General features: G+C 35.9%; 3 protein-coding genes across 3 annotated transcripts in view; 2 read left to right on the top strand and 1 right to left on the bottom strand.

Moving 5' to 3' along the window:
• Nucleotides 311-1088, bottom strand: LOC109842317. The gene is made up of 2 exons (XM_020411210.1): nt 996-1088; nt 311-916 (listed from the first exon to the last, which is right to left on the bottom strand). The coding sequence occupies exons 1-2, from the start codon at nt 1086-1088 to the stop codon at nt 311-313; spliced, it is 699 nt and encodes a 232-aa protein (XP_020266799.1).
• Nucleotides 1857-3200, top strand: LOC109842316. Its single transcript, XM_020411209.1, has 3 exons — nt 1857-2502; nt 2641-2945; nt 3018-3200. Exons 1-3 carry the CDS (start codon nt 1857-1859, stop codon nt 3198-3200), a joined length of 1134 nt encoding a protein of 377 aa, XP_020266798.1.
• LOC109840552 (calpain-type cysteine protease ADL1) overlaps nt 3847-16013 on the top strand; it is a 24423-nt gene continuing 12256 nt past the window's right edge. Inside the window, exons 1-12 of the mRNA XM_020409240.1 lie at nt 3847-3977; nt 4504-4687; nt 5270-5520; nt 7525-7707; nt 7781-7916; nt 8113-8243; nt 8339-8453; nt 8535-9567; nt 9680-9790; nt 11437-11495; nt 12537-12696; nt 15762-16013. The exon at nt 15762-16013 is cut by the window's right edge and continues 1 nt beyond it. Coding sequence (XP_020264829.1) covers nt 4560-4687; nt 5270-5520; nt 7525-7707; nt 7781-7916; nt 8113-8243; nt 8339-8453; nt 8535-9567; nt 9680-9790; nt 11437-11495; nt 12537-12696; nt 15762-16013 — 2559 coding nt within the window. The 5' untranslated portion in view covers nt 3847-3977; nt 4504-4559. The remainder of the gene's footprint in view (nt 3978-4503; nt 4688-5269; nt 5521-7524; nt 7708-7780; nt 7917-8112; nt 8244-8338; nt 8454-8534; nt 9568-9679; nt 9791-11436; nt 11496-12536; nt 12697-15761) is intronic.

Genomic DNA, 16013 nt, shown 5'->3' with positions numbered 1-16013 from the left:
TCACAATAATATTTAAATTTTATACTTTTACCACAATTGTATAATTTAGACAAAATAAATTATTTTTTATGGCTAAAAATAATGCTAAAATTTAAAAGACATTATTATTAATTATAATATTAAAATCTAGACATTATAAGTAAAGTCCCATGAATTATATAGAGCAATCATAATACATAATTCAAATACAAATTACATATCTGAAATACATAACATATAAAAACTGACACACATAATATAAAACTTCATTAAAATAAAACATAAAATACAAACTAAACATGGAACATTTCCTGAGATGGACAAGCAACTCTCAATACTCTGGTAGATCGGGGCCAGAGTGTCCAATATCATTGAAATAATTGCCAAAATTAGAAGCAGACCCTTGTTCTTGTTGATTTCTTTTTTGTATTATTTTAATCTGTTGAGCTCGAACGTACTCCCGCACGTTTGGATCAGCAATGGAATTCAAATCTTTCATTATAATTTCCCATTCATCTCTATCTTTTTTCATAGCTATCTTTTCTCGTTCGATATCAAATGCTACCTGCCTGTCCAAGCTCGCCTTGTCTAACCTGTCTATAAGTCGGTTGTTGGAGGTCTCGATGGATTCCACTATGCTTGACTCATGATCATCATTTTTTCTTTTTAATTTGGCTTTTTTTACCCCAATAGGTCGTTCAGATGGAGTAAACGATGACAGCCCAGGAGATGTTGATATAGGAGATTCCGGAGTAGGATTATCTGATTGTGACGAGTCGAAGTTCACACTTTTGGGTTGTCTTCGACCAACTTGTCTTGCTGTGGGGACATCATCTTTAAATTTTTCGAAATTTTTAACCATATGCCAGACATGATCAAATTTGAAACCTTTTTTGTACTTTGGTTCTTGCATAAATAACATCTTTGCTCGAACTAACTGCAAATTGTAATGAACATCAAGTTATGTTTTTCAACAATAATAATAAATTTCAAACGATAATTAATAGAATACTTACAATATCTTTATCTGAAGCACCACTTGGATTCAGATTCTCTACTTGTCTCAAGCACGCATTCAATTTCCTTACTTCATTACTTATGATTTCCATTCGAGAACGAATTGATCGGCTCGTACGCACATCAGAATTTTGGTCTCGAAGTTCATTGTATCTGTCCTCCACACGAGACCAAAATGCATCTCGAGACTGGTTTCTACCGATTATAGGGTCTTGAGAAATATCCAAGAATACTTGACAAAGGAGCACATCTTCAGTAATAGTGTATCCAGATGATCGAACAAATATTTTTTTTTGTAAAAAGCGGTTGGTTTGGAGATTAGAAATACTTTGAAGAAATACTTCGAATTGGGTGGCTTGAAGTAGAAACCGTGAATGTTATTTATAGCCAATCAAAATTTTTTTTTTTTGAATTTGAATTTGTCGGTGGTCAACATTTGAAATTGAATCGTTGTGGACAAACCGATCAGCTTTACACATTGTCCAACGTTGTCGGTGGGAATCATTTTTTGAAAACTGATCAGCTTTACACATTGTCCAATGTATACACAGCTCAGCTTTCCTTGAATTGTGTGAAAGCTTTGTACGAGTGGGAATCATTTTTTGAAAACTGATCAGCTTTACACATTGTCCAATGTATACACATCTTAGCTTTCTTTGAATTGTGTGAAAGCTTTGTACGAGTGGGAATCATTTTTTTGAAAACTGGTCAGCTTTACACATTGTTCAAGTATACACAGCTCAACAAAGTTTTATAAATAGCATACTAGATTAGGTACATCCACACAATTATTCGTTGTTGTGTTAAAATTATTATTCTCTATTTCTGCATACCTCAATCATTCTTTTCTTACTCCAAAAATGAATTTCGATGTTGGAGGTCCATCATATTTATCATCATCTTCATCTTCGGATGATGATAATTTTCTGTCCAATATCATTACAGAGATTGATGAAACCGAAGAAGTAATTTGTGAGTACATCAACAACAACATGATCATCGCTAACAATTTACGTCAACAAAACTACCAACCGATCCATGGTGGCTCGATTCCTGGTCATGCAGTGATCAACCGCGATCGAGAAAATGCGCATCAGAATTTGGTCATAGATTACTTTGCCGATAATCCACGTTTTGGAGAAGATATGTTTCGTCGTCGATATCGGATGTCAAGAAGTTTGTTCCTTCGTATTGTTGATGCAGTGAAAGATCATGACTATTACTTCCAACAACGAAGTGATGGACTTGGTAGAATGAGATTATCACCGTTACAGAAAGTAATAGCTGTTTTTCGCATGTTGGCATACGGTCTACCAGCTGATGGTACGGACGAATACGTTAAAATAGGTGAGTCAACAGCAATTGAAAGTATGAAAAGATTTTGTCGTGCTATGGTGAAGATATTCGCAGAGCGGTATCTACGAACACCTAACGCTAACGATATTGCTAGGCTACTTCATATTGGTAAAAAACGTGGTTTTCCAGGAATGTTAGGAAGTCTTGATTGTATGCATTGGAAATGGAAAAATTGTCCAACAGCATGGTCTGGGCAATACACATGACGTAGTGGGTCACCAACTATTATCCTTGAAGCTGTGGCAGATTATGATCTTTGGATATGACACGCATATTTTGGTATGCCAGGCACCAATAATGATATCAATGTGCTGGAGTCATCTAATCTTTTCTCTAACCTAGCTCAAGGTATTGCTCCTCCCGCTCACTATGTTATTCAAGGAAAAGAGTATAATATGGGTTATTATTTAGCTGATGGTATATATCCGAAATGGGCTACTATTGTACAAACAATCCAACAGCCACAAGGTAGGAAGAAAAAATATTTTGCCATGAAACAGGAAGCATGTAGAAAAGATGTAGAACGTGCGTTCGGAGTTCTCCAATCACGATTTGCAATTGTGGCAGGATCAGCACGTTTTTGGAAAAAACATGTATTACATGACATAATGACTGCATGTATTATTATGCACAATATGATAATCGAGAATGAACGTGACCTTTAGGCACCAATTCAAGAAGTGAGGGAAGCACCAACACCAGAAGTTGATATGGTAGCAGATGAAACTACAAAATTTACTCAATTTATTGCACGTTACGGAAAAATCAAGGATAAAGATGCCCATATTGCGCTTCGTAATGCATTGATAGATCATCTATGGGAGGAATACACTAATTCAGATAGTTAAGTGCATACTAAATTTGTAATTTTTATATTGTTGTTAATGTTTAATTATTTTATCGTATTTTATTTTCTGTTGTGTTCTTGAATGTAATATTTTGGTAATATCAATAATAAAAATATAATATTTTAGCAATCAAGTTATTTTAATTAATAAAATAATATTTTATTGTTTTATTAGTTTAATTTTTTAAATAATAAATCATTTTGTTTGGAAAATATGTGAAAAAAATAAAATTTGATATGTGGGGTTAATTGTTGAAATAGTTAAAAATATAGGGAATAAAAAATAATAATATAAAAGTAGATAAAAAGAAAGATACTGAGAATATTCCTTTTTGGTGCAAAAAATGGTGCAGTGGGTTGGAGATGGATTACTGTTAGATGTGACTTTTGTACCATTTTGATGCAAAATTTGTACCATTTTGGTGCAATGGGTTGGAGATGCCCTTAGACATTAACATAGCAATTAACAACTGAAGTAGAAACTGAGTTCAAAAATAATTCAGCATTAACATGATTTAAGAATGACCTTGGTAGCAAGTGGATTTAAAACTAAATTATAATAAAATTCGGGTTTACAAATATAACCCTGCTATTTTAATTATTGTTTACCGATTTACCCACTCTTGTTTGGTGCGTGAACCGTCTTTTCCCACACACTCTCTCTACTCTCTCTCTAAATTGGTGCAATTTTCTCTCCCCCCGAGGAAAGCTATTCCGTTCCTCTTTCTCGATTTCTAGGGTTTCGCGAGGGACAAATCGAGCTCCCTATAGCCAAAAGGTACGGCTTTTGATGCAATCTCTCCCTCTCTCTACTAATTATTGCTTCTCCGTTCTAGGGTTTGTGCTACTAGACCTAAATCCCTATTTGTAGTTTGGTTCCCTGAGCTGTTTGCCCCAAATTTCGCTTTGGAAATGGTTCTAATTGGGCAATTGTTAGTGAAAATCAGTTTGAATTCGTCAATTTCGCAAGTTTTCTTCCGCATTTAGGTCTTCAGTGTTCGTGCATTTTGGGGTTTCGAGCTGAATTAGTGCTTTCCTTCGGATTTAAGTTGGGTTTTGGCTGTTATCGGTTCTCTATCGTACAAGTAATTGAAAATTGTTATTTTGTATTTTTTCTGTTTAAAAAATTAGAAGTTTACCTTTCTAATTTTTTCCGTGCTGGTTCTTAGGGCTTTGGTGCCGTTTTTATTTGCTTGTTGTGTTGGAAATTTCTGACCTGCGCAATTTTTTGGCCTCTCATGCTTGAACAAATGACATTTTTCCAGTTTGGTACGGAAAAGATCTTATATTGTGCTTATTCGCAGGTTTGTACTTGGTGTCTCCATGGTATGAGCTGAACTAGGAAAGGGGGAAGAGGGCAATGGAAGGAGAAGAGCACCATCGGGTTGTATTGGCATGCACCATTTGTGGGGCTCTTTTCTCTGTCCTAAGTATTCTTAGTGTTTGGATTCTTTGGGCTGTTAATTGGCGGCCCTGGAGGATCTACAGGTACATGTTTTATTTGCCAAACTCTTAGATTGCTTGTACATTTTATCTTTAGGTCCACAGTTATTGCATAACTTGTTTGAGTGTTCAAACTATCAAAGTTGGATTCTTCCTTTTGGTTACACATTATCATCCCCTTCTAATGAACAGTCTCCGAGTCAGCAAGACTATGGCTTGGATGGTTTGGTTAGTTGTAAGTTTTAAATATGGTAAATTCTGCACTTATTGTGCCTTCACATGGAAACATGTAAAAATTACGCTTCATGTCCTGTGAATTAGCAGATAAATATTCTGATTGCTGAGTGCCTATATTGTTTATATGCTACCAAATGTTCTGTGGTTCAGAGTCCCAGGCATCAAATGGTTGGTCGTGCTAGCCTGTAAAATGTTTAATCAAGATGTCTTTTGATTAATATTCTTCTATATGTTTGTGTATGCGATTCTATTTGTTAATTAATCAGCTGAAAATTTCTCTTTTTTCATAATGGATTATTCTCTATACATTTGATAAATTTCTCCTTCAGTTTAAGTAATAACTGTTGACTTTTTATTCCTCTTACAATGGACTTTTGTTTCTTGACTTAGTTGGATATTTGCAAGAAAATGGCCAAAACTTGTACAAGGGCGACACATAACTGCACTCTGCTGCTTTCTCTCTTTATGTGCATGGGTCACTGTTCTTTCTCCCATTATTGTGGTTGTCACATGGGGAAGTATTCTTATCTCACTCTTGAGCCGAGATGTAATTGGATTGGCTGTAATCATGGCGGGCACTGCTCTTTTACTGGCATTCTATTCTATAATGCTTTGGTGGAGGACACAGTGGCAAAGCTCAAGTATGTACTCTATTCCTTGTTTATTAGACTGATTTGTTTTATATTGTGAGTTTTAAAGTCATCTCATTTCCATGTTTGTATGGAATTGCATTTCATAGTCAACATTTTGAGTGTATCAAACAGCTTGGAGTGTTTTAGACGTCACATTTGTCTTTGATTCAAACTGTTGATGTCTAGTTAAATATGGACCACACATAACCTGGAGAGATTCTCAGATCTTTATTTGAGCATATTTAGGTCATTTGATGATATACTATTGAATTCCTTGTTGCTGGGCGCGGGTAGTTCCAGCTTTCTGTGCTGAAGTGCCCATCAATGCTTACTCTTACACCATCTTAAATCTGTCTATATGTTTCTCCATCACAAAGTAACTGAACAACTAAATATATTTTAAATGTTACTTCCTTAACAATTAGGGTTGGCTACGTTGGTAAAAACTAGGATAATATTAGACACCTTGAAGCTAGGTTTAAAACTCTGTTTTTTTTTCATTATGGGGAAATGCATGGTTGGAAGTTTTAGTCATAATTTTTTTTCTTCTTATTAATTATTATCAAATATTTAAATTTGAAGGGCTTTTGGATTGCATTAAGAAGCAATACTTCTATAAAAAGGCTTGCCTAAAAATTACATATAATAACTTAATAAACAATTCCCTAAATTACATGTAATAACTTAACAAACAACGTTATTGTTTTGTGGTTCTTCTGCTCGAGAATAGATGGCATGCTGGAGTGATGATTGTTCATGAGGGAAGAGGAGAATATTGCCAAGAAGCTTATCTGCGAGATCTGATGCCTTCCAGATTCAGCGGGATTAACGCCTTGTGTGAAGTGTATGGGATTAAGTTTCTTAGGATACATCTCTCAACATTTCCTGTTTAGGTTCTTTCTAGGTCTAAGGGAATATGGAGATGTTGCCATTGGTTTGCACTTTGCACAGGCTTAAATTGCATGAGCAATGTAGATAGATCTGCTATTCCTGCCAAAAGATCATCTCAGTTTTATTGCATCCCTGTCTCTTGTTCATTGTTTCCTTGCCTGCAAAATTTGGTGCACCAAGTCATGTTGGATCGTTGTCAATTTGTGAGCAAAATTGTAAAAAGTCATCTATTCACGTAGAAGTTCTCTTGACATCATAGTCATGTTGGTGGCCACCCTTTTTTTGATGAAAAAAATGTTTGGATATGAAGCTTGCAATGGTTATATCTGCATGTGTAACAAATATAAATCAACTTTACTGCCAACTCATATCCAGGTTCTGTGGACAGTATCACAGCTAGCTGATCAAATCTAGTGAATTTGGAGGTTACACTTTGTTCGCATGACTTCGTGAGCACAATCTGCATGTGTGATGAAGATAAATATACTTACCTACCAACTCGTATCCAGGTTTTGTCGTCATGTTCTCTTGTCCAGAGCTTTCTTGGCCACAACATTTGGTACACCAACTCATAGTTGTTGATGATAGTTTGTCAGGGAATTGTAATAGTCAATTCATGCATGAAATTATCCTGACTTCTAAGTGATGAGAACCAATCTATTATGATGTTCTTTTGTTTCCTTGGCTACAACATTTGGCACACCAATTCTTTATGTGTCATTGGTAGTTAGTCAGGGAATTGTAATAGCTAAATCATCTATGGAGTTTTCCTGACTTCTTAGTCATGCTGGCTCATCTTCTAAAAGAAAAAGGCTTAGATGAAGATCATGATGCTTCTCTTTGTCAAGAAATGTAGCTGAATCTCTTGTTCTTCATTTCTTGCTTTTATACTGCCTGATGTTTATGTGATATCATTTAAGCTTGCATTTCTGGGAGTGGATGGAATTCTTATATAATTTGGAGTTATATATCTAGTTCTTTTCATGACCATTTAGACATCATAGTGCGTTTCCTAAACTGTTATTGTTTATTTACTTAATTGAGTTAATTCTTTTATGATCATTTATTTCAAATACGAGATTACTTATTACTCCAGTACTTTGGTTGCTTTGCTTTGTCTAGGGGCTGTTGCATTCCTTCTTTTGTTGGCGGTAGCACTGCTTTGTGCGTATGAACTTTGTGCTGTTTATGTTACTGCTGGTGCAAGTGCCGCTGAGCGATACTCGCCGTCTGGATTTTTCTTTGGTGTCTCTGCCATTGCACTGGCAATCAACATGCTGTTTATTTGCAGAATGGTCTTCAGTGGTAATAGATATTGTCCTTCTGTTCAGTGGTAATAGATGCCTAATATATGTGTACTCATATTACATATGTACAGGAACTGGATTAGATGTGGATGAATATGTGAGGAAGTCATACAAGTTCGCATACTCTGACTGTATAGAAGTGGGTCCTCTTGCTTGCTTACCTGAACCACCAGAGCCCAATGACTCTTACATGCAGAAGTCCAGCAGGCAAGTCATTACAGTGCACTTTCCTATGTTATTACCTCTTTTCTGTTAAGATAATTGTTATTATCTTCATACTGGATTTAGTTTCTGCTACCTTAAAGAGAAGATTTTTTAGGTGACAGATAACAAGATATAGCTTCCACTTTAATTATCTGTAGTGGTTTTCACTTTATATTGATATATGATGAGTTTTCTTTAGGGCTTCGCATATTGGGCTTCTCTACTTGGGGTCACTTATTGTACTTCTCGCATATTCCATCTTGTATGGTTTGACAGCAAAGGAGTCGCACTGGCTTGGTGCAATTACATCTGCTGCTGTGGTTATACTTGGTACAAAAATTTAATGTTGTTTTTAGGCTTGCCAAAAATTTTATGGTGGGACATTGAAATTTCCTTTAACCTTCACTTTTTTTTTGCGGTAACAGATTGGAATATGGGAGCTTGTTTGTTTGGATTTGAACTTCTTAATAGTCGAGTTATCGCCTTGTTTGTTGCTGGCACATCTAGGATTTTTCTTATCTGCTTTGGAGTGCATTACTGGTCAGTCTTTGCCCTTTGACATTCACAGTTCATATCTGCACTATATATCTGTATTTATTTTCTTTATTGTTCCACCCTAAGGTACTTGGGACATTGCATAAGTTATGCTATTGTAGCAACTGTGCTGCTAGGTGCTGCTGTTTCTCGTCGCCTAGCAATTTTGAATCCCATGGTTGCCAGGCAGGATGCTTTGAGGAGTACTGTAATTCGATTGAGAGAGGGGTTTCGGCGAAAAGGTCAGAGCAGTTCTTCAAGCTCTTCTGAAGGTTGCGGTTCTAGTGTTAAACGCAGTAGCAGCAGTGTTGAAGCCAGTCATGGTAATGCTGTTGAAGTTATGAGCAGAAGTAATTCCCATTGTGTGGGTGAGGGTAGTAATTGGAACAATCTGCTTCTAGGTCGTGCTAATAGTTGCCATGAAGCTGTTAGTAGTGATAAGAGCATAGATAGCAGAACACCAAGTTTTGCGATACGTAGCAGCTCTTGCCGTACTGTCGTTCAAGATTCTGATAGTGGCACAACCTTTCCTGAGAAGAATCCTGATCACAATGGCTCACTTGTTATTTGTTCTAGCAGTGGTTTAGAAAGCCAAGGTTGCGAGTCAAGCAGATCATTCACTACTTTATCCAATCACCAAGCATTAGAAAATTTAGCTATGGTTTTTCAGGACAAACTGAATGACCCCAGGATTGCATCAATGTTGAAAAGGAAAGGAGGGCAAGGTGATCTTGAACTGGCCACTCTTCTTCAAGACAAAGGTCTTGACCCTAATTTTGCTTTATTATTGAAGGAAAAAGGATTGGATCCTAGGATTTTGGCACTTCTGCAGAGAAGCAGTTTAGATGCTGACAGAGATCATCAAGAGGCTACAGATGTTACGGCTATTGATTCATATAGACTGGATATGGCTTTGCCAAATCAAATATCTTTATCTGAAGAACTCAGGAGGCATGGTTTGGGAAAGTGGCTTAACTTCTCCAGATGTATTCTGCACCACATAGCTAGTACACCAGAACGTGCCTTGGTCCTTTTTAGTTTGGTCTTCATCCTGGAGACGTCAGTAGTTGCGGTTTTTCGACCAACAGCAATAAAATTAATAAATGCTACCCATGAGCAGGTGAAAGGAGCTCTTTCGATTGAAGCCTATTATTTTTAACTACTTTAACGTGACTTCCAATTTCACCCAGTCGACTGTATCTTGACTGCATTCTTTTTCAACATTTTTGCAGTTTGAATTTGGTTTTTCAGTGCTTCTTCTGTCTCCGGTTGTCTGCTCAGTAATGGCTTTCCTTCAGTCTCTTCGTGCAGAAAACATGGCTATGACATCAAGACCAAGGAAGGTAACTTAGGTTTGATACATATGTTTTCTTGAGTTTTTGGTTACTACTTGTAAATAGTAATATGGTTATTACTTCACTGCACTACTGTAGGCCATCCATAATGAACTGTCTTACAGATATATAAAGCACATAAATTGATTTTTCTTTCTTCTGATTCTCTTTGTGGCTTCTACTGTAAATTGTTTGATATTTCATTTATAAGCTAAGATTTGTTTGTGAGTGTAATAGGCTTTGTGTTTGAAGAATGCATGTTTGGTACCACCTAGATGACCAAAATTTACGTGATAAGAGAGGGAGAGGTAATATGCTTCTTTATTTTCTGAGTAGGGTATGACGGAAAGGTTGTGATGGTGTTGGATAATATTTGAGAGTGCTTGGTTTCGATAGGCTAGGTTGATGGCAACAAGACAAAAGAGGGAAAGGGTTGCGGCCTGCAGGAACAGATAAAGAGAGGGAGAGGATTAATTTGTGGAGTGAGAAACAAAATAACAAAGATAACAAAAATAAAGATAAACTTTGGGCCTGACACCCCTATGTAAATCACGTATCTTGTTTTAGCAATTCACATGCTAGGGAACACAAGTAATTCACATGATTAGAGAGGTTTCTCAGAACTCAATGACACAGTTTATCTAGGTCTCATTCAAATGAAGGGTACAATCTTGCATAGAGGGAAGACTAAGGTGAAACTAATCCAAAAAAAAAAAAACTAATCCTATGAAAAGCAAAAGATGCTATCTAGTTAAATCATAACTAAGCTAGAAGGTAAAATTAAATCAAATAACTTTTATTTCTAAATAAATCCTACCTTAAAGTAAAATATTATATCAAATACTACCAGAGCAGGAAAGATTCTAAAAAAATCCTAATTGCTTTTAGTCGGTGGCTGACAAATGATCTGCATCATTGTCCATTTGTAAACATATTTGGCAAATATCATAAAATAGCCTCTCTAACGGGTAATCTGTATAGTTTTAACGAATCACAACATACCTTGTCTGAACCAGATCTTCCTTGTCTCTTGTAGCTCAAACTTTCTTAGTTGATTTGCGAATAGCCAACTTCTTTATGCATGCAAGAATCTGATTTTTCTTAGATTATGCCGTGGTTTATGCTGCCATCTATCAGAACTGATTCTTCACTAGCATTTCTTCAAACTTTGTTCCGAATCCATGTCATGTTTGTAGACTGGAACAGATACTGAACTGCTACCAGTCTGTGCATATGCCTTATAATCTACAACTGAATAGACCCTATAAGAAACTAGGACTTTTTTTAGTTGTAATTGTAATCATAGAGTGCCTTGTATATCTTCTTAAGGACGATCTTTTCATTTTGCAAGCAGTGAATATGGAGGTGGCTTCATATTGAGGTGGTATAATGTGGGAAGTATGAGTTGTATTGGTTGTCCGCTGACCTAATACTTGTTATCTTTCATCTTTTGTGACTGTTTTTTCTCCAAATTAAATAGCGAATGCATCTGCTTTCCATAATACTGAAAGACTTCCTATGTGTGGTAAATATGAATGCAGGTTTCTTCACTGAATTTAGTTGGCAAAAGTCCTTTTTCCTTCTTTCACAGTCATTTTCAAATTCTCATTCCTTTGATAGTAATACTACTATGTTTTTTGTTTTTCTATCTCCAGTATGGTTTCATTGCTTGGCTGTTGACTACATGCGTTGGTCTGCTTCTCTCTTTCTTGAGGTACGTCAATATCATTTTATCAGGGTATACCTGTCATTTCTTTTCTCATGTCCAAAGTAGAACTTTCGTGTAATATGCATTCTTTATACGTATCAAATTCCTGTGTCATATGCATTTGTGAGAATATTAATCGATATTTCTTCCATGCACGTCTCCTAGCTCGACCTCCTTTTTATTCTAGCACAGTTTCTTGTTCACCTTTTGAGGATAGTCAAAGAGAAAATACATACATCCAATTATCGGTGCTTATAGCAGCAGTCAAGTAAAAAAAATCTCAAAATGTCATCTTGTTGTATGGATAGTTGAATAGTTACCAATTATTAAACATGTTAATACCTGAAAGGATGGACGAGAAATGTGTTGATGAACGTAAAGAAGTCATCACGTATGTGACCATCTTCTTTGTCTTCCTCCTTTTCTTGGTTGCTATATCTTTAATTATCAAAACTTGTAGAAATCAGGTGTATATTCTCTGACATCTTTTTTTATAAAAGAATTTGCATGATACTATGCTATTGGCTCTCTAGTGAATTATCTTAATGTTTTAGTTAATAATGATATATAATGAATTTTGAAAGCTTGAAAGTAATGAACATGAATTTAGAATGAATCAAGATGATTGGTTCTGTAGCTATCTACCATTCAATCAAGCAATCTCACAAGAAAGGAGCTGTTAGGTTTGTATAGTATTTATTGATCTGTAATTCATGTATACCATATAAAACTTTATGTATATTGATAAATGATTTTTCATAATTTAATGTGGATCTTCGTTACAGAGAATTCTCTTTATTTTTACTGGTTTGACACTGTTGAAGCTTGTTAGTTCTATTAGTAGTTCTCTCGTAATTTACTGTGATATGGACCTTTCATTTCTCAAGATAACTTGCTAGATATGTGCATCTATATTTATCTCTATATGTTTCAGTCCTGTTTCACATGCATTGTATCCTGTTTCTATTTTATGCCTTTTTCACAAATGTCTACTTTCTTCCTTTACTTATTGCTGACGTTTACCTGTGCATATGATTTTTTTTCCAGCAAATCTTCTGTTATCCTGGGGTTAGCTTTGACCATCCCTGTTATGGTGGCATGCCTTTCAGTTGCCATTCCAATATGGGCACACAATGGTTATCGGTTCTGGGTTCCACAGCAAGCATTTGCTAGTCATGGAAATAACCATCAGAGTCCTAAAAAAGAGGTCTGAACTGTTACTACTGTATTAGAATACTAGGTCATATTACTACACATTTACGGCGTTTAAAATGTCCATATGCATGTACATTCCCCTAGAAGTTAGAATAATTTCTTCATCATGTCGAACCAATTCAAGTTTGTATAAGAATATTTTCATGACATAAGCTTCATAAGGATCAATTCTCAGTGGCAGTCATTACATTGTTGGTAGTGGTGGATGCTTCCAGTGATATTCGGCTTTAACTTGTAGGATTCCCGCACATGTCTGGGCAGTTTGAATCTGCTCCGGACTGGGAGAGTGTTAGCAAGAGTTAGGAATTTGGTTATGCTGATTGTTTCTATATGCGCACGGCAAGGGTTAGGTTTTTATTTTTGTTGGTTGTTTATACAGATTTTACAAGAGAACAACTCTCTGAGGGTGACTATATGAGTATTTTGTTGTTTTTGAGGTATTTCCAAGGTCGTGATGATGGCCAACTTTATGCTTTTTTAAGGCTTTTGTCAAGAGTTGGTATTAGCTCTTGCTACTTAGGCACTCAAACAGGGCAGTTCCTTGCAGGCTGCTTAAATCAATCTCGAGTTTTTACTTTTCAGAGATCTATGTAAACTAACATGTCTACTCTTATACCGCTGCAATTTTCAGTAATTGATTGCATCTCAAGCTGATTAGAGTTGCTAAATTGCTAAATATTAAGCATTTTCCAAATTCTACTTATTGGAGCTAGATTACTATCAAGTATATGAATCTGTAACCGTTTATCATTTGCTCGAATTTACTATTACATATTTCTTTTCATAACAATTTATCCAAGCTTTTCTTGCTCTTTCATTTAATATCTGGGTTTTCTCATTGAGATTGGTGTTTTACCAAATAATAAGCCTTTTTAACAGTGACATCATGTTCGGAGAAAAGAAAAGTGCTTGTTTCTTGTGTTGTGGAAAGAGCTAGGAGCTTAAGTTTCCATCGGTGTCATGTATTTTCTCCTTTTGCCGAGTACAATATTTTATTTGTTTAATGCAATGAAAATTAACAATCTTGTTTCTGTTGCTTAAATAACAATTAGTAGCCTTTGCGTTCTCATGTCTTGTTTTTGTGATTCTTTTTTATAGGCTTCAGTATATCATGGTTATTATATTTAAAAAAAGTTTTTCATTCATTTCCTCCTAGGAGCTAGACTGTATTTGGTTAGGAATTAATAAAATACAGATAATTTACATACACTTATCTCAAAATTTTTGATTACAATCATGTTCCTCAAACTGGTTGGGGATGATGAATGTATGTCTACCCTTGGCAATTTAAATTATTTTCCATTTTGTCAGATCACTAAGGGGTCATCCTATTAGAATATTGCATGTTGTCAGATTTGAGCAAGTCTTACAACTGGCTGTCAACCTGACCTCAAAAACTGGATTTTGCTAAATTGCTACTCAAGGTAAATTGAATTTTTATGAAATTCCTGATATGGACAGACTTGAGCAGGGGACGGTAAAAATATATAACTTTGATAGCTAGCCAGTATCGTTTGGCACTCTCAACCATGTAAAAGACCTTTGCTCATGCCATCAAGGAGCAAATTTCCAAATTCACCTATCGAAAGGGGTTATGTGGTATAGTTTGCTAGAGGTGAATTACATCCATTCATATGACAAATTAACAGAAAGAGTTAAATGGACTCACACTCCCATTCATTCATTCTTTAACCCTCAAATAATGACATAATACATGTAGAAAAAAGAGTGTAAATGACTAGAGATATTGAGAATTGAAATCAAATATCCGTAGACATCATCGGTATCACGGACTTGAACGGATTCCCGGTTATTCATGCTTTAAACCTCAAGACATCTTGAAAAGAGGAATGTAAATGCCTTTGAAAAGAGGAATGTAAATGCCTAGAGAGGTTAAGATTTGAAATTAAATACCTTTAGCTGTTATTGGTATCAGTATCACTGACTTCCTTCTTGGAAGAGAATATGGCTGCTCCCCCCTCTCTGTATGTTTGTGTCTGTTTTCCCCTATGTTGCATGGGTATGGGTACCGGTACGGGGACACAGCTATAAATATTTATATACACATATATTATATGTTGGAATTTATATTTTACACAAGAACAAAGATGAGAATTAAGTCCTATGACACTTTTATGATGTGGATTATAAATTGGAAAATCACAAGTTTTTGAACTAGACATCCAAATGACCATTCAAAATCATAATCCGAAATCTGACTTATGTCCAATGAGTTTCAAGAAGTGCGTGTGAAGCGTGTAGGATATATGTCCAAAAAATGTGTGACAAGTGTTGTAAATTAAAACATGTATTGTATAATTGAGCATATGCCCAAATAAATGCATGCATTTATGCAAGGAGAGGCTAAGGAGTTTGGGTATGGGCACGTGTACGTGCTCCGTACGGGTACGGCTTCATATTAGAAGTACCTAGGTAGCATGGGCTTCCCCTCCCACTTACTCTCTACTAAACCTCCAACTTCCTTTTCCACATCGCCATGCTGAACACAGTCAACACATACATCTCAAAACACCTACGCAACACAAAACTCCTTTCTTATCCTTCTGAGAAGCAGACCATCATATTATAAAATTAGACTGGTACCCTTTTTCCTGCGGAACGTCCCTACTAGTAAATTGATTCATTTTATCTCTAGGATTGTTTGATGCTGGAGTTTGACAGTATTTTACCCATGTTTTAGCTAATAAATTCATAACTTTCAGCTAGAGAATCTGCCGAGAATTGGTTAAACAATTTAGCTTTTTTCAGCCAGAGCAAATAGAATGGAAGTTTTGGTTTACACTGTAGTCTGTAACATTTTATTGATGATGCTGGGGTTTCTGATCATTATACTTGGTCAAATGAAGTTTTAGGCAGAGGCTTGCTGATTGCTGGCCCCTTTTAACTTTCTAGATTCATTTTTTTGCTTATTCTTTTTCCCTTCAGATGCATTGCTTGAACGTCAGCTGCCTGATGCTTGATTTGTTGGAATACTTATTGTTTCTGCTTTTTATGCCTACTTCTTTTGATTTGTTTGTTGTCAATTTACTTTTCCAGGGTGTCCTTCTTGCTGTCAGCATATTCATTTTTGTTGGATCAATTGTTGGCCTCGGTGCAATAGTGTCCGCAAAGCCTTTAGATGATTTAGGCTACAAGGGATGGAATGGAGATGAAGAAGGATTTTACTCTCCCTATGCATCGTCACTGTATCTTGGCTGGGCGATAGCGGCAGCAATTGCTTTACTAGTTACAGCTGTGTTGCCAATTGTTTCATGGTTTGCAACATATCGGTTTTCCCTATCATCTGCT

Source organism: Asparagus officinalis, chromosome 5, assembly GCF_001876935.1.
Source record: "Asparagus officinalis chromosome 5, Aspof.V1, whole genome shotgun sequence".
NCBI classification, from domain to species: Eukaryota; Viridiplantae; Streptophyta; class Magnoliopsida; order Asparagales; family Asparagaceae; genus Asparagus; species Asparagus officinalis.
The sequence above is the reverse complement of the archived record's forward strand: the minus strand, read 5'-3'. Positions and strand labels throughout refer to the sequence as shown.

Excerpts from the sequence above, each read along its gene's own strand:
- LOC109842316 (XM_020411209.1), top strand. The coding sequence starts at position 1,857 with ATGAATTTCGATGTTGGAGGTCCATCATATTTATCATCATCTTCATCT. Across the intron at positions 2,503-2,640 it reads AATGTTAGGAAGTCTTGATT|GCACCAATAATGATATCAAT; the intron begins GTATGCATTGGA and ends TTGGTATGCCAG. Across the intron at positions 2,946-3,017 it reads CACGTTTTTGGAAAAAACAT|GCACCAATTCAAGAAGTGAG; the intron begins GTATTACATGAC and ends CGTGACCTTTAG.
- LOC109842317 (XM_020411210.1), bottom strand. The coding sequence starts at position 1,088 with ATGGAAATCATAAGTAATGAAGTAAGGAAATTGAATGCGTGCTTGAGA. Across the intron at positions 917-995 it reads GTGCTTCAGATAAAGATATT|TTAGTTCGAGCAAAGATGTT; the intron begins GTAAGTATTCTA and ends TACAATTTGCAG.